Here is a 26352-nt window from a genome sequence, read left to right as displayed (position 1 = left end):
CTCTGAGGTACTCCTCACATACTATGAAAAATATGTTTATACAGAAAGCATCGATCTTTATATTATTTTGGAATGGCACATTTCAATATAATGTTGGGCCATCATTTTCTATTTGTCATCTTGTACTTTTTGAAAACTATATTATATACAAAATGGTACAACTTTGTACAGCTGGAGACCTTTACTAACCTTAGAAATAAACAGTCCAACTTCTTGGACTAGGGATGGGGAAGAAATTTCACTCAGTTACTATTTAAAGGCAAACCTAAGTAATTCAAAACAGTACAATAACTGAAATCCTTCAAAATTCACACTCCGAATTTTGCAATGCTGTTGTCCAATCAAATAATGTTTACAAAAATGCAAACAGTAGGCTAAAATAAGCATCAAAAAGCATATATTAGTGAAAATAATACACACAAATGCATTGTATTGGGGAAACATTGCTTTGCAAAAATGGGTCTATCAGGATAAATTTGCACTAAAAAGCTGGTGAATTTTCATGAGGACTTAAAGAAATAAAGGAACTGCAAAGTGATGTGGAAATATAAAAAATGTAACTTAAGATGGGATACATGAGAAAATGAGAGTAACTGAAATTGAGAGATTCAGCCATTCCTAGATGTGGGGTTTATATATGGAGGTAGGTGCAAGTCTTACATTCTGAAAGTTACTCAAATGCCTGAAACAAAATTCATCTCAGTTTCTCAGAAAACACATATTATTAATACATTTTTTTAATAAAATGTGCTTTCTCCCAGGAGCTATTGGGAGGTTACATTTCAGTCCCTTCTCCCCCCATAAAATATTTGAGGGGTCCCCTCCCAAGTTGATGGGCATTGCCATTCAAATAGTTTGTGTGTGCTGCATCTTGTGATGCAGGGTGGGCCTTACCTGGGCCTCCCCCATATTTTATTCAAGTTGGCACCTTTGGCTTGAACGCATGGCCCTGCAATTAAGAGTCTCATACTGTACCAACTGAGCCAATTTGGTGGAACTCCCATTTTAAATAACTGCACCCAACCCTTTGAAATTTTAAAATTCTATATTTCTCCCCAAAAAAACTGAATAAATATCTTTATATACAATATTTTGTTTATTATTATTATTATTATTATTATTATTATTATTTAAGCCCAAAAATGTTATTTCTAATCAAAGTTCACACTACTTCAATCCTTTTGAAAATGCAAGTAATTTGAGGAGCATGGGATTTTTATATTAGCTAATAGGGGACATGGGTTGAGAAACATAGTTCTAGACCAGGCATGGCCAAACTTGGCCCTCCAGCTGTTTTGGGACTACAACTCCCATCATCCCTGGCCAACAGGACCAGTGGTCAGGGATGATGGGAATTGTAGTCCCAAAACAGCTGGAGGGCCAAGTTTGGCCATGCCTGGTCTAGACCAGTGTTTTTCAACCTTTTTTGGGCAAAGGCACACTTGTTTCATGAAAAAAATCACGAGGCACACCACCATTAGAAAATGTTAAAAAATTTAACTCTGTGCCTATATTGACTATATATAAAGTAATTTTTCAATTTTCCCCAGGCACACCAGGCAACATCTCGCGGCACACTAGTGTGCCGCGGAACAGTGGTTGAAAAACACTGGTCTAGACAGTTGTTAAAACCAAGGTGGCACAGGCTTCATTGGGACGGTTCAGAGATATAACAGCAGTTCTCTATAGTAGAGTGGTTCTTTTCTCTGGAACAGGGTCTCTATAAATGAATGAATCAGAGAGTATTGATCAGAAATTCACTAATTGATTCACAGCTCAAACAACATACAAAAATGCAGATGAAAGTATAAGCAGTTTAAAAGATCGTCCAAATCCTCAAAGCTAATTTCAAGCTTTTAAAGTCAATCTCTGCCTATCAACTACAGTAATAGAGAGGAGGGTCTTTTTTGTACTACACAGAAGAAAGTTATGCTTTGAAAATACATGTAGGATGTCTCATTTAATTTTGTGTAATAGTCACATTTCAGTGACAAATGTCAAATCACTGCATCTTTAAGTGTGTTAAGATTTTTCTGCATTTACAGAGAATGAAGGCTGTGATTCTGTAATATGTTAAAATAAGCCAATGTATCAGAATTTGAGTGTTAATTATGTGCTTAGATTTTTTTTAATGTTGCTTTTACTTTACTAAACCAATGGCTTGTTATGAATAATTTAAATGAATGGAACAGACACACTTCTTAAATAAAAGATATTAGATCCACAAAGTTATTTAGTACTGAGGAACCTAGTGAAGAGGAGTAATAAAAAATGTTTCATGGAATGTATTCCAATTTGCCTTCATGTGTGAAGGTCAATTTCACCTTTCAGTAAAAAGAGGATTTTTGTTTTTCGCAATAAAACCCTAGCTTGGCAACAGAATTTATGCCAAAGGGGGGAAAAAACAAGGAACTAAGGTTGCAATCCTGCACACATTGTGGAGTAAATCCATTTTTAAAAATTAGATTTACATTTGAATAGACATGGTCAGAATTGGAGTGAAACGCTATTAAGTAGTGTGCATATGATACTACACTGAGACATTCTCAAGGTCATTTGAAAGAGGTAAAATATAAGGAGATGTCCCTGTAAAGGGGAAGGAGAAAACAACTATGAAGAAGGAACAGTATTCCTATCATTAACAGACAATACGGTGGGATGCCACTATGTTGCTGCTGCTTACCAGAAGGGAGGGGGTAAAGGGGAGACAGAAACAGGGGCACCAGTTGAGCCAGTCTGGTGCTCCTGCCATTACATTCGCAATATACTGACCTCACTGCCGTCTCACTCCTCCTCCTACACCTCCCAGGAAGTAGCAGTGGTGCAATAAACCAAAGGTCAGGTGAGTGTCAGCATTTCACCATGCTGTCTATTGATCCATATTTATCACTGCTGCCTGAGGTAAAACTACTAAGCTGGACCCACCTTTGTAATCGTATAGCTTAAAAATCAGGTTGCATTTCCCCCCAATCACTTTATGCTAAAAACATGAGGGAACGTCGTCATCTTATGATTCACACTTTCAAGTTCTTCCTTCCAAAAGAATGCTTATTGAAACCTAATCCTTCTGCAGTTTGACTCAGGGCTGGTTTACGTTTTATAGCTGACATGTGGAAGCTACTGTGGTCATTCTACAGTGGTATCTTGGTTGTCGAATGTAATCCGCTCCAGAAGACCATTCGACTTCTGAAACATTTGACAATGAAAGCGCAATGGCGGTCAGCAAATTCAATTGAGAAAATTGAGGAACGCGCCTCGGAAGCCATTCGACTTCCGAGGCGCGTTCAAAAACGGAAGCATTCACTTTCGGGTTTTCAGCGTTCAAAAACCAAAACGTTATACTTCCGAGACACTGGAAAACCAAGGTGCCACAGTACATGGTGCCTGATATCACAAAGCAAGGCAGTTTTATTCAGGTGCTCATCAAATGGATATGGGAAGCAGTTTTTCCTTGCCATGCCAATGAAAATGTTCTAAGAGGAAAGTTTAACTGCCATGATGAAATCATCTACTCATTTGTGACCACATTTGTGGATGCTACACAGAACCAGTGACTTTCATGTGACACTGCCATGTGTAAACAGTTGCCATAATAATGAACCTATATTTCACAACAAATTCATAGGTTCATCATGCTTATTAGAGATGTACAACTGATATAGCTGGCTCCTGAATTGATTCCGGACAATTTGGTTGTTAAATGCAAATGGACATTGTTTGCCCAGATATATACTCTTCCCTTATCTTAATAGCCATTTGTACCTTCGATAGCAAAGTGGTAAATTAGGCAAGTATAGTGTTTTTAATCTTATAAAGTTATACCCATTATAACACCTTAAATTAATTTCTAGCTTTAAAGATAGTATTGTTATTTCCTACCTGACTGTGGAAGTCTGGTGAGATTGGCTGCTGCTAAATTGGCATCTTAAATTAGTTCAGGCTTCTTGAAGTGACAGGTTAGAAGCTAATCCTTACATTTCCTAAAAAACAATGTGAAAAGGGGATCTTCTTCCCCATGAAAATTTTGTATTTCACCCCATCTCTGGAGAACTGTTGTTCTGCCATGTGTATATTTGAATCCTGTTCTATCAGTTTTTATGTTTTAGAATCAGCACAGCATAGTGCCATCAGTGTAGAGCTAGACATAGAGACAGAAGTATTTTAAAACATTTTTGTGTTTTTTATGAGGTCTGCTCTATTTCAGCTTTTCCTATCTCTCTAAAGATTAGCAATTAAAATACACAAGAGGGACTTGTTGAAAATATTAACATATCAAAGTGCTCCTTTTGCAGGGTACTCAATTTCATTTCCGTCCTCCATTTTCTCCACCCAGCCCACCAGTCAGCCAGCATTCTGTATCCACTCAACCTGCTCATTCTTCACTGGGCTGCTTTGGGAATCTATCCTGATATAAGTTTTCTAAATGCTTTTTGTACATCTGCAACCTTTAGTGTTCCCCCAATCCTGTGGGTGCCTTTCTCTTTTGTACATCTACTGCTGTTTTGGCTATGTAGGGATCCACAGTTAGAGAACATGTTTCCTATTAGCATATGGACTCATATACCATTGACTGGTGTTGTTCTGGAAGTCATTCTGCAAGTTCAAACTCACCCAGTGAACCTAAATGTTTGGAAGCATTGCTGACTTTAAGAGGATTAGGTATAGGACCACCTACTTCCAAGAAAATTGCTGGGTGGGGAGGCGGCAAGGTATCACCTACCTTGCTGAAGATTATATTATATTATTCTCTGTACATTTTTACCATATAAAGATAAAGAGAGGAGCACTGGAAGCTGACAGATGTCTGAGATATGCCTCAGGAGTAACCTCAGCCCGAGCGCATGACTCTGCAAAAAGTGGGAACCTCCAGTCCCGTCAGGTGAAGGGTTAAGTGAACATAATATAACCTAAAATAGATTTTCAGGCCACATCCAGGCTAGCAAACAAATGGTATGGCAACTTGACTGCTTTCACTTCCAAATTCACAGTTAAACAGAAGAAGAATAAAACTGTAGGGCTTGGAGCAGAAAGCCTGGAGCCCTATTTATGTAGTTTTTTAATGTCTGAAATAATGTAGGAGGGTGTATCAAAAATGAATGAATCAAAAATGACTTTCATTAAAATTTACCTGCTCAAATAGGTTTGTTTTGATGATAATTATCAACCCTGAAGAAGGATTTTCATTCAAAACTCATTGGGAGTCTCAAATATTGACTCACAATGTTACCTTTCTGTCATTGTTGAAGATTAAAGTCCATATCTGAGAGCCAGTTACTACCAATGTTTGAATGGGCTTCACTTGTCCCTTAAAAAATAAAAATAAACCTCACACCTATATTGGCAACTTACATATATTATAAGTACATGCTATTCATTTCTAATGTCTGTTCATGATATCTATTCATATGGAATGATTAATGACTCCTCTATGTGTGTAATCATAGATTTAGAACTAGATTAAGCAGACACAGCAGATTGTTCCTGTCAAAATTAGCTGACTGAAATGGTCTGAACCCAGATATAAACTTCTCTCTGTTTCTGCCAGCTTTGTGGGTTGAATTTTCATTAGCAATTACTGAACAAAATGAACCAAATAGAAATGCTCACAGAAAGAGGAACAAAGGAAGACCAACAACTGTGTGAAAAATACTGAAATAGAAGTTCTGAATGGCTGGTGCTATCATGCAGCTGGCTCAAATGATGTCACCCAACATTTCATCAGGAACTAAGAAACGCAAGTTAGACAAAAAATAATAATAATCAAGGAGAAGTCCTCAAGAGGGGAGAAACTATCAAGATGGCCTCAAAGGATCCAAAAATGGATCCTTTGTTCAGAAAAGGGGAAAAGTCCTGTTTGTTTCATCTGTACTGTAGAATGTCTGGATGACATGCAGATGTTAAAAGTACATGTGGAGCCAAAGGCACCTTTACTTAGATGAAATTTAATAAATAAACAGAGGAAAATCTAACTTCTTGAAAATCCTCCCACGCAATGTCAGCTTGAAGTCTCCCTTTGGTTTCCTCTGCTTTTCTATTGTATCACATTAAAGTTTATTTGCTCAGTGAAGACAATGGCCTTATCTTGGAACGAAATCCTTATTCCTCTGCCCGGCGTGCACTCCTGCAGCACTTTCATATTGCAAAGACTCAACTCTTGTGAAATAATGAGCGAAGAAAAGAAGTCTTGACTTGACATAACGATAAATGAGGTGAAACTTTTTTTTTTGCCGTTAAGATACCAGGGTTGGCACATAGAAAAAAAGAAAGTACTATTTTAATATGAAATCTAAAGCATCCATTGTACAAAAAAGTATTTTTTTTTCATCAGAAGCAAAGGAAGAATAAAGATAAAGGCTGCAACAGAATGAATGAGTTGAGAAAACTAAGATAATACCGTTGATAATCAGTTCAAGGCAAAGCGCTATCCACCAGGCCATCGGCCCAGCCCTAGGGGAGAGCTTTTAAAAGTGTCCCTGTATGCTTTTTCACTCTCCTCATTACCATACCTGCTCTTTGAAACTCACCGGTGGTTCCAACAAACTGCAATGACACCTGCCGGAAAGAGCGGATGACCCGTCTTAATCAACTACTTCTGTGAAAAGTCTATGGAAAGAACTGCCGTCCCATCTTCACTTTGCTGTTCTGAAAGCTATTTGTCAATGGGTATCCTGAGAGCCATGGCTATGAACAAAGATCTGTTTCTGTGCATTGGAAATGTGGCACCATGATCAAAGCTAAGGAGAATCTCCCACTTGTTCCCTTTGTTCGTGAATATGTCCCTTCTCTTATGCGGCTACGAAGACTGGAATAATTATCTGTACTTTATCGTACTACTTGTATTCTAGTAGTGTGATTTTGGCAGTCCCTGGGTGGAATTGGGACCCTAAAGCAGTCTATATACTTTCTCCTGGCCCAAAGACCATAAGCAAAGTTGCAGTTACCTTGTAGGAGTATGTGAGTAGTCTCGACTTATGAGGGGGATAAAAATAAGCTGGTTGAACAATGCAGGTAAATAAAAGAAATGAGCATTAAAAGTTGAAATGTAAGTGCTAAAACCAATAGAAGCTTTGTCATAGACTGGGATGGAATATGAACTGCATCCTATGATGGAACTGTGTTCTTCAGCCATGTGCTAGGCAGACTAAAAAATATACAGATATAAATATTTAGCATAAGATTGCTGTTTAAATGGAGGTTTCAAAATGTCACATTCTTTGTTGAAATGCCATTTTAAATACAAATTGTAAATATATATTTTATGTGTGAGGTAAAGTACCATTGTTTTGAGCATCAGGTTGGTAAATGCCCATGTCTTCGGTCATCACAAGTGTGTTTGCAACTGCATGCACATTCACATGAACATAAGACTAAAGCCCACTTCTAAAGATACAATTGAAATTGCCACATTAATTCTGTATGATGAGTATTTTCTTTTTATAAGCTCTCAAAACTGCTATCTATTTATAACACATTCATGTGAGCTCTAGTTATTAAGAATTCACCAGAAAGGATAAATATACTAGCTTTCATCAAATAATAAAGACAAATATTCAAACAAAGGATGTGCCATAGAAAACTGACACAGTAAGAATGAGCTTATGTGACTTCATCATGTTCAGTATTGTGAGAATTGAACTGGAGTTCCATTGTTCCCTATGGCAGTGTTTTTCAACCACTGTTCCGCGGCACACTAGTGTGCCGCGAGATGTTGCCTGGTGTGCCGTGGGAAAAATTTGTTTATTTGATTCCTATTCAAGAGAATTACTTTATATATAGTCAATATAGGCACAGAGTTAATTTTTTTAACATTTTCTAATGGTGGTGTGCCTCGTGATTTTTTTCATGAAACAAGTGTGCCTTTGCCCAAAAAAGGTTGAAAAACACTGCCCTATGGGATGCAATTAGATACATTATCTCAGTAGCAAAATAATTAGTCTGGATAATGACCTCTAGTGTGGAAGATTTAAGGTCAGAACCCTGTTCAGCCATAAAACACATTTCGTAGCCTAGGACAAGTCATTTTCTCTGAATCTCATCTTATGTTGTAAAGGTAAAATAAATTAAGGATGTATTGATGACCTGGCCTGAGCCTACAGAGATGATGGGAAGAAAAATTATAAATCACCTGGACTTTATGTATTTCATTTTTTTAATTACATGTTATATTCTGTCTTTCCTCAAAGGAGCTCTAAGCAGTGCCAATACCCCAATGTTATCTCCAGATCAACCAACCTTCGAGGTAGATTAAGCTTAGAGATAGCAACTGGCCCAAGCTCATTCAAATGTAGTAGGACCTCTTATAGAAAAAGTGCTTCCAGTTATTTTTGAGGTCTGCTATAATTCACGTAGTAGTATGGTCTATAGGTGCAGCTGACAGCTATTACTATGAATACATCGATGAAGATGCACAGCCAATGCAGGATAATACCAGATATGGCCTCCCTGACTGGTTTCATGAATACGTCACTTATGAAGGTATTTTACTGGGTCACACTTTGTGATGGGGAAATGGGGAAGTGTGGGGTTGGGGAGAATTGAAAACTACTTCCAGGGTAACAGGAATACTGGTTGTTATTAATGGATTGTCTATTATTGTAATAGTGCAGTAAAGGATCTAAACTTCATCTATTGACAGAACAAATTCAGACTCTGCAATTCACTTTGGATTCCTGCTAAGAATAACAAATGATGTTTGTCTCTAGCAACTTTTAAATAGCTTGATTATTTTCAACTTAAGTTCCATCTATACTTGTAACACAGAGAAATGTGAGATATAGTTATTTCTGTGTTGATACAGCTCCCAGGATCCAACAGCTTTTATTATGAATATGAGCTCATCTGTGTCATTTTATGATTAGCATGAGGTGCTACACCATGGTTTGTGTCATATGTAGAAAATCTGAATGAGGAAACCCTTATATTTTCCACAAAATGTCAGATACTTTTCTGAGATTGTATAGAGCTGTATCTAGGGTTGGCAGCTTTGGATGAATGCAGAGATGGCTAGTGATCTACTATGTGTTCTATGCTTGTTCCACTCTTTGACTGTGTGCATACTAGTAGACATCTGCAATCTAGATGTTCTCTGTGTAAACCAATCATTTTGGCAAATGTTATTGGCTTGAACTGACTGTTAAATAATAAACTGGGTAATCCAATCCATGACTGCATTTACAAAACCTTAGTTGCACACATGCAGCAAGCTAATTGTAAAATAAGCTTCAGCTTTCCACTCCCTGTATTAGAAAATCCATGCCTGAAGATGCCATGCCAGAATAACGGTGTATGTGAAAGGAACAGAAACAGGCATACATGTCGCTGCCCCGAGCCATATGAAGGGTCTAAGTGTGAGAATGGTAAGCAGAATTTTCATAGTGTTAGATAAAGCTGAGTGGGACATTGTCTTTCAAGGAACTTGATAGCTACTTCATTTGAATTGTTATGGTCACAAGTGCATACTTACTGTATTTATGTTTTGGACAGAAAATATTTTATTTGCATTCCAGCTTTATAAGAAAATATGGTTTTATTGCAAATCTAGGAGACTTGCCAGGAGCTTCAAGCTTAGATCTATAGGTTTTTTTTAATTCTATTGTGTTTGTCACATTCCCCTCCCCACAAAACAAAAGAAATCACAAAAAAGAAATCCCCAGTGTTGATCTCTAACATATATAAAATATCACCTATATATATTTGTTGAATATATTTATTTGATTGTGGGGGGTTGCTATCTTCAATGAACTTCATAATAATGTACTCAAATGTGGTAGACTATACGCTCCTTACTTTATTCAGCTGAATGCTTCCAGCTATTGCCATACAAAGTCAGGTCCATAGAAGGATCAAGGCTGGAAAGGAGATGGAAGGGATTCAAACCCCAGAGAGCAAAGGCATGGTCCCAGAATAATCTTCATCAACCTCGTACCTTCCAGGTTTCTCATAAGTTCCAGGCACCAGGTTGGTGAAGACTGCCCTAGGGGGAAAAAAATGATAAAGCCTGGCTTTTTGGGGTGGCAGCAGAGGGGTGGTATTTACGGTTTCACAGAGATAGGAGCAAGGACCATGGAAACATTTATGGGGAAGGCTTCCAAGTAAAGGCACATAGAGTTTGAGAATGAATGAACAATAGAGGTATAACCTTAACACACTTGTCCATTTTATCTATATCATGCAACATAGTGAAAAACACATGTGAAAGGATCAACTGCAATAGAGGAGATTGTCTTATAAGCTTAAGAGCTCCTTATTATCGATGCCATTGCAAACACCCCTACAAAGCACCATTCTGTGACAAAGGTGAGTACCAAACTTGAGGGATATGGTTACTATCAGACATTTGTCTTGCTGCTGCCCTATATGCCTAAGAATGAACCAAAGAATGAATCATCACCTTTGATCTCCAAATTTGATCTCCAAATTGTGGCAGTTGCTGCCTATCCCGTTAGTATTTCTAAAATTCAGACAGAAGTACTTCCTCCTTTTTACAAGGCGCTCAAGATGGCTAGGGTGAAGCTATCTCACTGTGTAGGGATGATTGTAGGGAGAGCGACAGCACCACCTGGTGAGCTTTGATGAGGAATTTGACGGTGGGTTTCCCACACCCATACCTGTGCCACTATGCTTTACTTTACTTTTCTGTCCACAAAGGTTCGTGCAAGCTATGAATCTTACTTAAATGCTCTCTTTTGTTTTGTTTTGTTTTCTGGAAACTAACAGCACAGTCATCTTGCCGACCAAATCCTTGCAAAAATGGGGGCATCTGTCAACGGCATCGGATAAGGTCCAAGTTCAGCTGCAAGTGTCCTGAGCCATTCAGAGGAAGGCTTTGTGAAATAGGTGAGGGATCCAATTCTGGCCTTTTGGCTATTTTCCTACAAATTTACCAAGAACAAGGATCTATGAAAGCCTCTGAGCACATATGACCGTGCTGCAGAATTTGGCACATGGAAGTGGTTTTGTCCTCATCCTTGTTGCCATTGGCATGCAGGAAGTAGATTCAAGATGTCCGTATTTGCACTTTTACAAAAGCTGAAGGTCAAAACAACAAATTGAGCTATGAATGAAGGAGAAAATGGGGAAGTGGTCTGCTTAAAAGTTGTTAGGTTGGGTCTGCTTAGATTAAATGAGATTCGCTGTGAGATAGTCGGTCAGATCCACAGCATACATTTAAAGCACATTTATACCAGCTTCATCTGTTGATGGACAGCTGCCCTGACTTGGCCCCGGACACACTGACCAGATGCTTGGAAGGTGTGGCTAGATGGCTGCGTGGGAGCTGGTCGAAGTTAAATCCTTCGAAGACAAAGGTCCTCTGGCTGGGTCAGGACGACACGGGGTTGAGGGGGCTCAATTAGTGCCAGCAACTTCTGTCAAGAGTTTGGGTGTAACCTTTGATGCCTCCCTTTCTATGGAGGTGCACGTTGCAGCCACAGCAAAGGTGGCGTTTTTCCATCTCCACCGTATTAAGCAGTTTGTCCCTTACCTTTCTCGCCCTGATCTGGCCACAGTGATCCATGCGACAGTCACCTCCAGGCTTGATTATTGTAACTCGCTCTACGCGAGGCTGCCCTTGAAGCTGACCCAGAAACTCCAGGGGAGCAGAATGTCGCGACGAGCTCCTTACAGGGTCCTTACCGTGGGATCACATTCATCCAGTGCTTTACCAGCTGCACTGGCTCCCAGTGGAGTTCAGGGTCAGGTTTAAGGTGCTGGTTTTGACCTTTACAGCCCTATGCAGCCTAGGACCCTCGTACCTATGGGACCGCCTCTCCTGGTATGCCCCGAGGAGGACCTTAAGGTCCATAAATAACAACACTTTGGAGGTCCCGAACCTTAAGGAGGTTAGATTGGTCTCAATTAGGGCCAGGGCCTTTTCAGCACTGGCCCCGACTTGGTGAAATGCTCTGTCTCAAGAGACCAGGGCCCTGCGGGATTTGACATCTTTCCGCAGGGCTTGCAAGATGGAGCTGTTCCACCTGGCCTTCGGCTTGGACTCACTCTGGCACCTTATATGGGATTTGGTATATAAATTTGACCTTGGCTTTTTTGCTGGCCCATGTAGGACGAGCATGGATAGCTGGCTCGGGTGAACATCTGATGTTTCCTCCCTTTATGGTCTTGATTTATGGGCTGCTACTAAAATGAGACTGCATTTTAAGCTGTATTTTAATTAACTGTGTTTTTGGTTATTTTGGTTTTTTCTATTACGTTTTATTATAATTTATATTCGGTGTTAGCCACCCTGAGCCCGGCCCTGGCTGGGGAGGGCGGGGTATAAATAAAAAATTATTGTTGTTATTTATTATTTATTATTTAACTGCATTGGCTTCACCCAAAGAATTGTGGGAACTGCAGTTTACTCACCACAGAGCTACAGTACCCAGCACCTTAACAAATGACAGGTCCTAGGTGACTTTTCAAGTAGTATAAGAGTGCTTTAAATGAATGGTGTAGGGGTGGGTGGGTGGGTGAGAGAGCACATTTCTTAAGAAGGCAATCCTTTTGTAGGACCTGATGACTGTTTTGAAGAAAATGGCATTTCATACAGAGGAAATGTCAGTCGAACAATTCTCCATAAGACCTGTCTTCACTGGAATTCTCACCGTCTCCTGGAGTGGAATTATAATGCATTTATTGAAGATGCTGCCTCTTATGGCCTTGGTGACCATAACTTCTGCAGGTAATCCACTGCTCATTCATCAAGGAAGGCCTTCTTTCTCCCACTTCCATGAATGTCAATGCCATGCATACAAATACGTCTTCTCTCCCCCCGCTCCAAAAATGCAGTATCTGTGTGAACTATATCAGTGTAATTCAATTACATTTCTTTTCTGTGATCTTCATTGCAAATAATTACTGATTCTTCTTGGCTACCAAGACACCAAGGATATTACCCCAACATTGGGATGGTTGTCTTTATGACTTCACCTTGGAAATAATGACCACTGTCATAGGAACTAACTCCTAGGAGCCAAAGGGACCTCACCCCCACCCCAATAAAATATTTCAGGGGGCTGCCCCCCTCAAAGTTGATGGGCATTGCCATTCAAATAATGTGTGTGACCGTGTCATGTGGGGTGGGGCTTACCTGCCCCAACCCCAATATTTTATTCAAATTGGCACCCCTGACCACTGTTGTTTATGTCTCTGATACCTGAAGATATACACATTACCAGGTAGTTATTAATGCTGATAGGATGCCAGCAAAGATGTATGTTATGCATTTACGCAACTCAATAAGTAATGCCAGTGTCTCTTAAGTTTGTTGGTTGTATAAAAGCTTATCACTTACTGGTAGGCAGTGTGAACTGTAGAAATGTTGCCATTCCTAACAATGCTTGTGCTCGTGGACAGGTAGTCTCCTCCTGGCACAAATGGATAATGCTCTGTGGTATGACAGATAACCTGTTACAGATTCTCCATCTTTCACAAAGCTAGAATTTGTGGACATCCAAGGAAGTGGAATGTTGGAAAATTCAGGACAGATAAAAGAAAGTGCTTCTTCAGACCGTGCATAGTTAAACTATGGAATTCACTCCCAGGGGAGACACTGATGGCCACTAATTTCAATGTTTTAAAAGAGGATTAGACAAATTAATGGCTACTAGCCATGATGGCTATGCTTCGCCTCCGTGGGCAGAGGCAGTATGCTTCTGAATTTCAGTTGCTGAAAACCGCAGGAGAGGAGAATACTCTCGAGACCATATAACGCCAGTCCTGAAAGACCTACATTGGCTCCCAGTACGTTTCCGAGCACAATTCAAAGTGTTGGTGCTGACATTTAAAGCCCTAAACAGCCTTGCCCAGTATAATCTGAAGGTATAACCCCAATCGTTCTGCCTGGACACTGAGGTCCACTTCCGAGGGTCTTCTGGCGGTTCCCTCACTGCGAGAAGTGAAGCTACAGGGAACCAGGCAGACGACCTTCTCTGTAGCGGCGCCCACCCTGTGGAACGCCCTCCCATCAAATGTCAAGGAAATAAACAACTATCTGACTTTCAGAAGACAACGGAAGGCAGCCCTGTTTAGGGAAGTTTTTAATGTTTAATGCTATATTGTGTTTTTAATGTTCAGTTGGGAGCCACCCAGAGTGGCTGAGGAAACCCAGCCAGATGGGTGAGGCGTTATTAATTAATTAATTAATTAATTAATTAATTAATTCTGGATGGTGATGATGATGATGCTTGGGTCCTGCATGTAGTTTTTTTTGACAGGCATGTGGTTGGCCACTGTAAGAACAGGATGCTGGAGTATATGGGCCATTGGTCTGATCCAGCAGGCTCGTCTTGTTTTTTTATGTTCCTAATACACCACAGTAAACCAGTGACCCTGTAAAAACAATGGCTGTAGACAACACCCTAAAAATAAGGCATGCTATCCCTTCAGGCACAGTTTTTGCTTAGGGGAGTTCTCTGGACCTTTTGTGCTTTTGTGAGAGCATTTTCCAGTTCTCCTATCTTTCAGAACTTCAATTAGTAACTTTCTTTCTTGAGACATTACGCTCTACTGACTGGTGAATTTTGAAACCTCCTCCTCCAGGAACCCAGATGGTGACGAAAAGCCCTGGTGCTTTGTCAGTGTGAATAACAAATTGAAGTGGGACTTCTGTGATGTATCCGCGTGCTCAGAAACAGGTACGGTGGGTAATAATATAAAGTGGGGCAAAATAAATGTGAAAGGTGTAGCAGTAATTCAGATTGACAGGCATTGTGATTATTCCCCCCACCCCACCCTCCATCCATCTACCTTTAAGAACGCAGCCCACAAAACTGTAATGACTCTAGCATGATTTTTTAAATAGTCTTCTTGAAGCTCTGCCCAAGAGTTTAGTGAAATTTTAGGATCTGTTAGCTTTAGAGCATGGAGAAGTATGCCAAACAAATAACAGGTATCAGGATATCTATTGCCAAGAGATGTAAGAGGAAATGAAATATGAAACAGTACAGCAGAAAATAAACCATTCACAGAGTGAAGGAATAACATTCTACATGGATCTTTCAGGAATTATACTCGTGCACTGAGAGAGACAGCATTGATGCTGCAAGGTTCAGTTTCTGTGGGGAGCTATTTCATAATTGAAAGGTATCTTCAGGAACATAGGAAGTAGGGATCGCTTCTATTTATGCCCTACTCACTCAGGTTCCTGAATATGGCCATGTCTTCTGAATTTGTGTGCTTAGCTATTGTTGTAGTTTCAGGATGGATACACCAGTGTGATTTCATTATTAGAGTTAGATAAGGGCCTGGAAGATCAGGTTCCATTCAGCGATGAAGCTCACTGGGTGATCTTTGGGCAGGCAAGGTCCTAGCCTGTCTCACAGGGCTAATGTGAGGATCAGAAGGGAAATACAGAAATGTGTGAGAAAAACTTGTAGTATATTTGAAACGAGAGGTTTGTGAAATGTTAGTTAATATATTGCTATTTTGCCATGGGAAATTCTACAAAAAGAAAAGAGGGGAGAGACAGCAACAACAACAACAACAACAACAACAACAACAACAACAACAACAACAACATTTTATTATTTATACCCCGCCCATCTGGCTGGGTTCCCTCTGGGCAGCTTCCAACAGGATATGAAAAACACGATAAAACATCAAACATTAAAAACTTCCCTAAACATGGCTGCCTTCAGATGTCTTCTAAAAGTCAGATAGTTGTTTATTTCCTTGACATCGGATGGGAGGGCGTTCCACAGGGTGGGCGCCACTACCGAGAAGGCCCTCTGCCTGGTTCCCATCTAGAACCATGTATCCTATCTTGAGCTCCTTGGAGGAAAGGTGAAATAGAAATGCAATGATGATATGAAAGATGTTGCCAATTATTTTGAAGATATAAACTTTTTCATAATTAGGACCAGGTTTCTATATAGTAGCTCATAATACTGCAATATTTTCCCAGTTGCCTTATCAAGGCTTGAGTTATCATATTGGCCCGAATATAAGCCACACCTTTAAAATTGGAAGGGGTGGGAGAAAAAAAAGAAAAAAATACCCAGATATAAGCTGCTTGATTCCTTGCTGCTCCTGGCTGCTTACTGCTGGGCGGGGGGGGGGGGTGTATGTTTATGAGTTGTTAGGTTAAATGAGAAAAAGTTGGAGTGAGAGCCTATGTAACGGAGACAGTGCCATTATACCATTTCCATATCCAGTTGTTTCTTTTGTATTGCAGCACAGTCCTCTGGGAATACAGTCACCAAGAATTCTGCAGTGGATAGCAGACCTAATACATGTGGAAGACCAGAGACAGAAAGACCATTAAAGAGAATCTATGGTGGTGCCAAATCAACTCCTGCGAAACATCCATGGCAAGCCTCTGTTCAGAGGAAGGTTTCAAGGGGCATATTTTTCCCCAAAGGACACTTCTGTGGAGGAGTACTGATTGAACCATGTTGGGTTCTTACTGCGGCACACTGTGTTTTGTAAGCAAATTCATCTTTCATTTCTGACACTAAGAGTTCTTTGGCAGTGGAATGGTCTGCTTCAAGAAGTGATGGATTCTCCTTCCTTGGAGGCTTTTAAGCAGAGGCTGAATGACCACCTGACCTGTATGCTTTAATTGAGATTTCTGCATCGCAGGGGGTTGGACTAGATGACCCTCGGGGATTGTCTTTGAAATTTCTTGAGGTTCTATAATTACAACTGATCATTCTTTGTGACATTTTCCTCTCTTTCATAGGACAGATGCCCACACCCTTGAAGTGTTCCTTGGGAAAAAAGATCTCCGAAGGAAAGAGCAGTATGAACAGAAGTTTGATGTGGAAAAGATAATTATACATGGACACTATGAAGAAATTGAGGATGTCCCATACAATGATATTGGCAAGTTGCTTACAAATGTTCAAATCACTGTCAGTGTGGTTACAAGATGGAGATAGTGGACATTAGGCTCAATAACTTTGATGTGGGCTAAATATCATGGATAAAATATTCTGACTTGAGTTAAGCAGTGGAACAAACATTCAGAAAATAGGTTTAATTAGTATTTCCATCAAAATATATTCAATTTCTACATTTTGTATAAAAAAGTGGCAAGCCTTTCAGGGATGTTTTTGCTGACTTAACATTCCCAGGATAGAGAAACGAGTTGGATGATTTTGTGAGAAGCCTACAAATACTTAGCTGTAGCTGTTTGAAATCAGTGAAAATAAAGCTTAAGTTTGATGACAGATCTGGTTGCTTCCTTAGCTAGTCTTGCATGCTATTGACCTAGATTTATTTCTGACATGGGACTGGCATATCCATGATATTTCCTTAACCCTTTCCCTACCTGCTGTCTGTCAGCTCAAAATCACCCCCTCCTCCCAGATGGTTTGTCACCTATAGAAGAAGAGATGTTAACTTATTTTCTCTGCCACAGGAAGAAAGCCAGCTGGAGATGATTTTCAGTAGACGTTGGGAAGGGAAAGGGGTCAAGCTGCCAACTCCTCTGCCAACTGTCCGATTCCCATTTTGGCTCCCACAGCCGCTTTTCGTATTTAAAAACAACCAAGAGGAAGAATCAGGGAACACGTATAGCTTGGTGACCCTAAGATAGCAACAAAGAAATTAAAACCATTCTATAGTTTCAAATAAGTGGTCTGACAAGCAAGAGTATTCAAATAAGAAAGCTTGAGAATATGTTATTTATTACTTTCCTGATACTGTTCAGAGTAAACATGTCATCAGCTTTATTGCACAAAATTGTCTTCCATTCGGCCCACAGCTTTGTTGAAGTTGAAACCAATTGATGGCCACTGTGCAGTGGAAACAAGATACGTCAAACGAGTGTGCTTGTCTGATTCTACTTTTCCTGATGACACAGAATGCTATATATCAGGTTGGGGAGAAACTGAAACAGGTAAGCTATTGTTTAATGGTGCAGTCCTTTATAGTTAATACATTGACAAAATCTATATTAATTTTTGTATTCCTCCTCCTCTTCCCAATTTGGCCTTTAGTGAGATCCCTCTGCTGTTGCAGATAGGAGGGCCATCACTGTTTCCTAGATGGACTATAATTACCACCTTCCTGTAGTCTGTGTTTTGGCAAGGTTGTCTCTCCATAGTGGCTGGCTGGGCTCTGTTGCTGTCCTGGCTTCTCAACACTATGGGTCACTGCTGCTTACTGAGGTGGGCCCGTGTGAGAACAGGATGTGTTACTTTTCCGAGCATTGAGAGATATATGGTGTCAGAGGATGCTTCTCTAATATGAAGTCACATACCTTCAGGTGTCCATGTTTCTAGAAGGATATAGACATCCACTTAAGCGTTTACACATTTAAATCAAATGGATGATTATATCTGACTGTTCTCCCAAACTCCTGATTATATTTGGCTGTTCTCCCAAATTCTTGGCTGTAGATAAGATGACTAATTGTCTGGCCAGAGAACATGTTCAGGAAGACCAACCACCCCTCATTATTCCTGCAGAACAATTCAATCAGAGAAGATATGCTACAGATTACCAGGCATTTTAAAATCAATAAATTTTTGAAAACAAACTTGGTTAAAAATTCAGAATGTGCAAATCTGTTTGGAGCTTTTAAAAAATAAAAGAAGTAGTAGTATTTAGGGCAAACCTTCCATCAAATTCCTTTTCCCTTTTTCTGTCATATGCTACTTATCATCTTAACTTCATTCAAAGAATCAAATCAGAGTGAATGAGTCTATGTGCTTCCAGATAAAGATTCTGAGCCATATCTTGGAAATAAACCCAGGAACTTTGACAGTATTTTCCAGCCTATTGGTTTGGATAAGTTTTGATAAGCAGCATCTGGATTTCTGGATGCATATTGAAACAGAACTGCCAAATCTATTCAAGTTCAGCTAAACCTCTGTGACATACTGTGAGTTCCTTGGAAGGAGGAAATTATTCTTGTGCTTAAAAATAAGATAATGAGACCTTTCTGAAAAAAATGCAGTTTTTCACTTTTCACTTAATGAGTTGCTGTAAAATTGCAGGTGGACAATATGTCAATCATGTTCCCAAAAGTACCCTTATGTTTTATGAGCAATATAATCCAATATGAAGTATATACATCTTTTGATATAATTCATATTGAAAGTAAGAAGCATCTGGTATGCAGATTTGATAGATTATGTGCTGATGATATGAGTTAGTAAAACATCATTCTTCCATGACACAGTCTCCTTTGCAAACTCCCACATTCATAGTCCACTGTCTATGAATGTTGCCCAAGAGTGAATAGCTGATCTGTTTTGATGCCAGAAATGACTCCAATTTTTAAAACATTTGCTTGTATCCTGCCCTTTCCCTAAAAAAAAAAAAAAAACCTCACAACAGCCCATGACTTAGCTGAAGTATAGAGCTAGTTTTATGACCAAGACTTCCCAGGGAGCTTCATAGTTGAGCAAAGAATTGCATTTTACATACATAATTCCTACAAATCCATTAGTTTGTGTCACAAAAGGCCCGGTCAACCAATGAAGACATTAGAATTGCAATTCAAATTCGCATTGCTAATTTAAAATTGCGACGTTAAACTGAACTGTGCAAATATGTGGCTAGATCCATGACTGGAAGGAGAGCTCTACTCATGGAAGGGCCCCTTCTGTTCACAGAATAACCAGTGTGGTATAGTGGTTAAGAGCAGTGGACTCATAATCTGGTGAACTGGGTTCACGTCCCCGCTCCTCCACATGCAGCTGCTGGGTGACCTTGGGCTAGTCACACTTCTCTGAAGTCTCTCAGCCTCACTCACCTCACAGAGAGTTTGTTGTGGAGGAGGAAGGGAAAGGAGATGGTTAGCCACTTTGAGACTCCTTTGGGTAGTGATAAAGCGGGATATCAAATCCAAACTCTTCTTCTTCTTCTTTCTATGAATGGAAGCTCTTTAGGATACAGCCCTTTGCCTTATGTCAGGGGTTCTCAAGTGACATCTTCTGATACATGCAAATTGAGACACTTTGGCGTCTTTTGATTAAACCAGGAAACACTTGCATGGCATGTGCTAGCAAGAAAATATTTTGGGGAATGGGATGCAAGAAACATCTGTTTCCATAGATATTTCCAACCTTCTGCTTGATGGCATCAGTATATTTATCTGCAACGGTCGATATGGATTTGTTTGCAATGCAAATCCTAATCATTATAGCACACTACATTTATGTGAATGATAGCAAATAATGTTCCCCATTGAACAGCACAGACATCTCTCAAATGCGGAGCTGAATAATTCTTCTGCATAACATGCATAATTGACTTAATTGCGCAAGATTTTATGGCTCCAGCCACCACTTGTTTCATTTGTGGATCTAGTGCTAATTCTCTCAAACCTGTTTCCTGTTTGTGACATCTGCAACAGCAAACACACTATTAAAGGTGGGCTATGGAAATAACTTGCAAGCCCAAAAGAAGACAAAATTATATTCATGGATCAATACATGGAAATTATTGATGTAACGACCCCAAAGTAAACATAACAAATGTCAGGATTTGACTCAAATAGTTCTGATTTAACACACCTTTGCAGTTGTAAAGTCTACAGGCCAGAATCTTCTGAGGCCAATCAACATCTTGCAAATACAACACAGTGTAGCTTTTTCAAAGGCGAAACACTATTGAGATGCTTAACTCCTATAACAGAAATTCACTGTCAAAAGCTGTTTTTAGCTTGATAGCCTTCTTGGGGCTTGTTCATTTTCTAACCCTGCTCCACCAGAGTTGTGGCTTTTCCGTTGCAGAAGATGATCTGTTATCCCATAGATTGAAAAGAAATATTTAGCAGAGGGAAGAAGGGAAGTTAAGAGTTTCTTCATTTTCCTGCATCCTGTAGGTGAATCATCTCATCAGCTGTTAGATGCCAGAGTAAAGCTGATTTCCCAGGTGCGGTGTAACGCACGAAGTGCACATAATAACAGACTGGATGAAAGCATGCTTTGTGCAGGAAATCTTCAGAGAACAAGCGCTGATACTTGTCAGGTCTGTTGCTTTTTCAGTATTTGAACACTAATTTCTCTTTTAACAAAATGTAAATAGGCTATGCAGAGTAATGTCTGGCAGGGTACTACATATGTATCCGCTTCTTGTATCAGATACATTACAACAACTTCCTTCCTTTCAACATGATGTGAGAGGCATGTCCTTCAAACAAACAGCAGCTCTTCTGGTGACAGGCAAGCCTATGCAGAGGTTCAGCTGCAAACTTGGTGAGTTTTGTCATTTGATAAGGCCTGTCCCAATACATCTTTGGTGCATGATCCCCGCACCTCTCATTTCCCCAAACCACCATGTTTAATGTTCTTCAGGTTCTTTGTATTTCTAGCCTGAAATATCTGTGGTACTGAATATGTGCTATACTGTATTTACTTATTTTTTTCATCCTACTTATACCCTGCCTTATCAAATTACTGTATATACTTGAGTATAAGCCTAGTTTTTCAGCACATTTTTTGTGCTGAAAAAGCTGCCCTCAGCTTATACTTGAGTGAGGCGGGTGGTGGGGGTGGCGAGAAAGAAGCCCTTTCTCTCCGCTCGTGCCGCCACCTGCTCTCCCCAGTCAACCATTCCTTAAGAAGCGTACAAGAACGGTGGTTCTTTACTCTCCCCAGACAGCTTGTTCCATTCCTGAACTGCTCACATAAATGCAAACTTGGCAAAGGAGGAAGAGGAAGGAGCAGCCCAAAGGACTGCTTTCAGGCTGCTCGTTCCTCCTCCTCCTCCACAGTGGCAAAGGTGAACCGGCTTATACTTGAGTCAATAAACTTTCCCAGGTTTTTGTAGGAAAATTAGGTGCCTCGGTTTATATTCAGGTCGGCTTATACTCGGGTATATACGGTAGCTCCAGGCAGCTTACAAGCAAATCATGCAATCTACTGACACTTGAAAATATCAAGAAAATCAAATACATCTTGTGAGGTCTGGAGAATTTAGCAGGGCAGCCACAGAAGGGTATGTGTGTTGTCCTCTGAAGAGCATAGCCAGAAATGACCCTCCCGTTTTGTGAATGAATGAATGGACACTCGCTACATCCCCCCAGGACTCATTGAAACATGAAAGGCCTACCACCACACAAATATATTATGCTGGGAATTCCACTACTAATGAAACATGGGCTCTGCACCCCCAGGTGAAGAAGAAGAGTTTGGATTTGATATCCCGCTTTTCACTACCCGAAGGAGTCTCAAAGCGGCTAACATTCTCCTTTCCCTTCCTCCCCCACAACAAACACTCTGTGAGGTGAGTGGGGCTGAGAGACGTCAGAGAAGTGTGACTAGCCCAAGGTCACCCAGCAGCTGCATGTGGAGGAGCGGAGACGCGAACCCGGTTCACCAGATTACGAGTCTACCACTCTTAACCACTACACCACACTGGCTCTCGCCATAGGAAGTATTGAATCTACTTCTCAGAGGGCATTGCAGGAGCCATAAGGAGTGCCAGATTCCCACTCCTGCCACCAATGAAACTCTATTGATGTCAGAGCTCCAAGGTCAGTAGGGCTGGAAATGGAGTGTACCACAGGGCCTGCCACTGAAGAACTGGATTTGCTTGACATGCCCCCACATCATAAACTATGCCAGCCCTGGAACTTGTGTGGCCCATTTCTTTCCCATCATTTCTAAAGGAAACTGAAAAGAATGGAGTTGAACAGTATTCCTCCATGTTCACTTTTGTCCTGCCGGCACTGGATAACGTAGATGAACCACTTCCTGTCTCCCTCAGCCATCTTAGAACTGCAGCGTAAGTGCAATGAAATGGAGTATCCAAGGCCAGGGATTTATTATCATCAGTTCCTGAAAAGACCACCCAATGCCCAGGTCCATTGTGGACAACTGCTCTCCACTTTCTCAAGGGCCACTTACTGTGCTGATGACAAAACAGAAGAAAAGTCTGGGCCAGGAGTCCATGCCATCAGCTCTAGAAAGAGACCTCAGGTCTGAGGTCTCCCTGGTTTAGGCATTAAAAAAACTACCATTGGTCCATATTTGGAATTAAATGACCTATTTTATTTGTTGCTAGGGAGATTCAGGAGGCCCTCTAACCTGCGTGAAAAATGGCTCTTATTATGTCTATGGAATTGTGAGCTGGGGAGAACACTGTGGATTAAGACAAAAACCTGGAGTCTATACCCATGTGATAAGATTTCTCAACTGGATTCGTACAAAAATTCAACGCGAGTCTAGCTTTGATATCTAGGAAAGCCCTTCGAAAAATAAATAAAGGTAAGCCTAAGACATACTGATATACCTTCCTATTAATCTCAGATAAGGAAGTTTTTCCCCAGTTGTCTTTTTGGCATTAAGGTTGAAATCTTATACACACACCATTTAACTCACTTCCTTCTTTGTAGAAATGTGTGGGATGATTATGCTTCCACCAACCTCCTCCTAGGAATCTTCGTAAGGGAACGGCTTCCAGAAAAACTGTGGGGAGATGGAAGTTCTGGACTTTTGGGTCTAGGAGTATACAAGTCATGGGGGGTTGTTACTACCGCCATTAGTTTTAGGGTTGCCTTTGAATATTAATTGGCTTGTGTGTTGATAAGCTTTATGCTTAATTTCCTTTGACATATTTGGATGAATTGTTGAACTCTTTGCTGTAGTGATATTAAAATTTGAATTGTGTATTATGGTTACTGTATTGAGTGTTCATTTTGGTAAGCCTCTTTGAGCCACAAATCTGTGGGAAATGTGGTATTTAAATAAATTGACTGTCTGCAAGACTATATTTTCTGAATAGGATTTTAAGCACCGAGAATTACAAGTTCCACTGGATAATTCAAAACATGCCATGTTTTATTCTAAATGCAAACCCTGACACCCTCTCTTAGGATTTAGCGTATTGGCTTAGCTTTCACCAGTTTAATATACAATGGCACATGTAACCACATAGCCTACACTTGGAACGATATGCCATTATAAAAATTATTTGTTATATTTTTATCCTCCAATGTGTTCAGGATAGCAGACCTAATCCCCATTTTATCTTGAAAAATGAGTCAGATTCGTAGGCTGAAACATAGTGGCTAGCCCAATATGCTTCAGGGAAGCTTAACAGCTGAGTTAAGAGTTTGAATCTGGAGCTTGCTTGTCCAAACCCACCACTTTGTCTGCAAACTATATACGCAACACTCAATCACACACTCAGGAACTCATTCTCCTCCACTTACAAGGGCCTACCCAAAGCCACACATCAACATTTCGCTTGCTCTTACATGCTCACCCATTCAAGGATAATAAACTTAAAATTATCAAGAGTCACATAGACCACTTTAGAATGTTCAGAGGAATGCAGGAAATAAAGGAAGGTTTCATAAACCAAGAAAACCCTATCATTAAAATACCAAAAACAAATTATTTATGGAAAGTGATTCCTCTTCTTTATTTTCAGTACAAATTTTACTTTCAACAAATCATGTTCATTAATTTTTAGTACAAAGTTGAGCCTGCCAGTCATCTAGTACTAATTTCATTTGCTGTCAGAAATAAATACGACTTTTCATAATACATACACTTAAAAATTACTTACATGCAAAAAAAGACAATATTAAATTATTTGCGTAGGGTTTCACTGTTGTTGTTTTTCTTTTAGCAAATTCAGCTGCTTTGGTGCAGCCTACGCTTCTGGGGGTGGGGTGGGGTGGCTCTACTTGCACAGCAAGCTGAAAAAAAGTATGCATTATCTTAAGACTGATGTCTGTGCTTCAGTTCATTTCTTGACATCATTTTCCTCCGCCTGACTTGTAGGATCTCTGCTGCATCAGGATTGACTCTCACTTGTTGCGATCCTTCTCCAGCTGCCTGTTCCTGCCAACCAAAATAGATACTGAATGTGAGCTACATATGAAGACAAATTTGCAGATTTCCCATTTATTAAAAAGAAACAGTACTTTATTGGGCAAAACATTAACGCTATGCTAATGCCATCTTTCTGGGGTTGGACAGGTTTGTTAGCTTCAACGTGGTCTTACTTCTAGGGAAGATGCAACTTCTGGGTTACTCCAGCTTCCTCATCCAAATGCCTCTGTGAGTATAAAAAGCTTCTTGTAGATGCTTCAAATCAGGGGTTGCTAACACAGCACTTGTGGGTACACATACGTCCACAAAGGGTACACATACGTCCACCTGCAAGCTCCCCTTCCCCATTGAAATTAGGCTTGGAAGAAGCATTGTATTGAAGACAAAAGGTTGTGGTGTGATGCATCCCATAGGCACTTACCTAGCAGTAAGTCCCATTAAACCTCTCAGTAGGCTTGTACAGGATTGCACAGGAACTGACTTTGCAACAAGCACTAGACCTGCAAGCCTTATTCACATGTCAGAATGAAGATTTGTGTGATGTAAAAACAATGAATTCTTCAACTACTGTGCGAGTCCTGCTTTGCAACTAAAATGTTGTATGCCAGCTGAGTCTCGTCCCTCCAGCCATGATTCAACAGGCTGCCTTTTTTTAAAGCTTGCAGGACCCTCTAAATGTCCTTTATCCATTAATTTGTTGCCTTACTTTTGGAGTGGAAAAAAAAAATTGGTGACATCAGGGTAAATTCAGTATATTTCTGCTGCAATCTTACAGCAGAATCTTTTTGCAGAACTCAACCCGAGAAAGGGATGTGTGCTTTTGGAATGATCAGTCATTGGGATGGGCAAAGAGTGTCCTCTAGAAAAGCTCCACTGCTCTTAATACATTGTTTGTGTCTGCACCCTAAGAGCAGTTAATTCATTTCCCTACCCGATATTGTCTGTGCCTGGTGGGTGTACAGTCAAATCTTGAGTGTCGAATGTAATCCGTTCCGGAAGCCCGTTCGGCTTCCAAAACATTTGACAACCGAGGCGCAGCTTCCGATTGGTTGCAAGAGCTTCCTGCACTCAAGCGGAAGCCGCGTTGGACGTTCGGCTTTCTGAAAAATGTTTGAAAACCGAAGCATTAACTTCTTGGTTTTCAGCGTTCGGGAGCCGAAACGTTCCAAAACGGAGCCATTCAGGAACCAAGGTTTGATAGTAGAAAAAATTATGTGAATAAAGTTTATACAATTTTTTCTAATAGTAGGAGAAAAATACTTTATAAGGATACGGGCATTAATTAAATCTCACTGCTGATACCTGAAACTGCCTTGTTGAGCATTTGCCACTAAACTGCTTTTCTATATGACACAGAGTGGGAAACAAGCACTCTGCCTTATGTTTGGAATTCTGCATCCTAGGTGCTTAAAAGGAAAGGGTCTCTTTGTTCACGTACAGTTTTCAGATTGTTCTGATCCAAAGTTCCTTGAGGTTCCTGTTCCTGAGCATATGCCAGCTCGGCAGCCCTCCTGGCCATTTCCACTTTGTAGGAACCTGGAGGTGTCCAGCCAACGCCTCTGATCCAGTTCAAATCAGATTTGTACTTGACCTGCAAAACAAATACACAAACCTC

General features: G+C 40.3%; 2 protein-coding genes across 2 annotated transcripts in view; one reads left to right on the top strand and one right to left on the bottom strand.

The window, feature by feature from the left end:
- The window catches only part of HABP2 (hyaluronan binding protein 2), a 32508-nt gene extending 7689 nt beyond the window's left edge, over window positions 1–24819 (top strand). The window contains exons 3-14 of the mRNA XM_033149634.1: window positions 8365–8475; window positions 9246–9356; window positions 10180–10296; window positions 10717–10836; window positions 12508–12679; window positions 14539–14633; window positions 16172–16421; window positions 16679–16821; window positions 17705–17839; window positions 20777–20922; window positions 22960–23162; window positions 24687–24819. Of these exons, the coding sequence (XP_033005525.1) occupies window positions 8365–8475; window positions 9246–9356; window positions 10180–10296; window positions 10717–10836; window positions 12508–12679; window positions 14539–14633; window positions 16172–16421; window positions 16679–16821; window positions 17705–17839; window positions 20777–20922; window positions 22960–23136 (1577 nt within the window). The 3' untranslated portion in view covers window positions 23137–23162; window positions 24687–24819. The remainder of the gene's footprint in view (window positions 1–8364; window positions 8476–9245; window positions 9357–10179; window positions 10297–10716; window positions 10837–12507; window positions 12680–14538; window positions 14634–16171; window positions 16422–16678; window positions 16822–17704; window positions 17840–20776; window positions 20923–22959; window positions 23163–24686) is intronic.
- Window positions 24511–26352, bottom strand: part of NRAP (nebulin related anchoring protein) — a 66540-nt gene continuing 64698 nt past the window's right edge. The window contains exons 41-42 of the mRNA XM_033149635.1: window positions 26176–26328; window positions 24511–24746 (exon numbers count right to left, since the gene is read on the bottom strand). Coding sequence (XP_033005526.1) covers window positions 24624–24746; window positions 26176–26328 — 276 coding nt within the window. The 3' untranslated portion in view covers window positions 24511–24623. The remainder of the gene's footprint in view (window positions 24747–26175; window positions 26329–26352) is intronic.

Source organism: Lacerta agilis, chromosome 5 (genome assembly GCF_009819535.1).
Source record: "Lacerta agilis isolate rLacAgi1 chromosome 5, rLacAgi1.pri, whole genome shotgun sequence".
Lineage (NCBI taxonomy): Eukaryota > Metazoa > Chordata > Lepidosauria > Squamata > Lacertidae > Lacerta > Lacerta agilis.
Note: the sequence above shows the minus strand (reverse complement) of the source record. Positions and strands in the feature narration are given on the sequence as shown.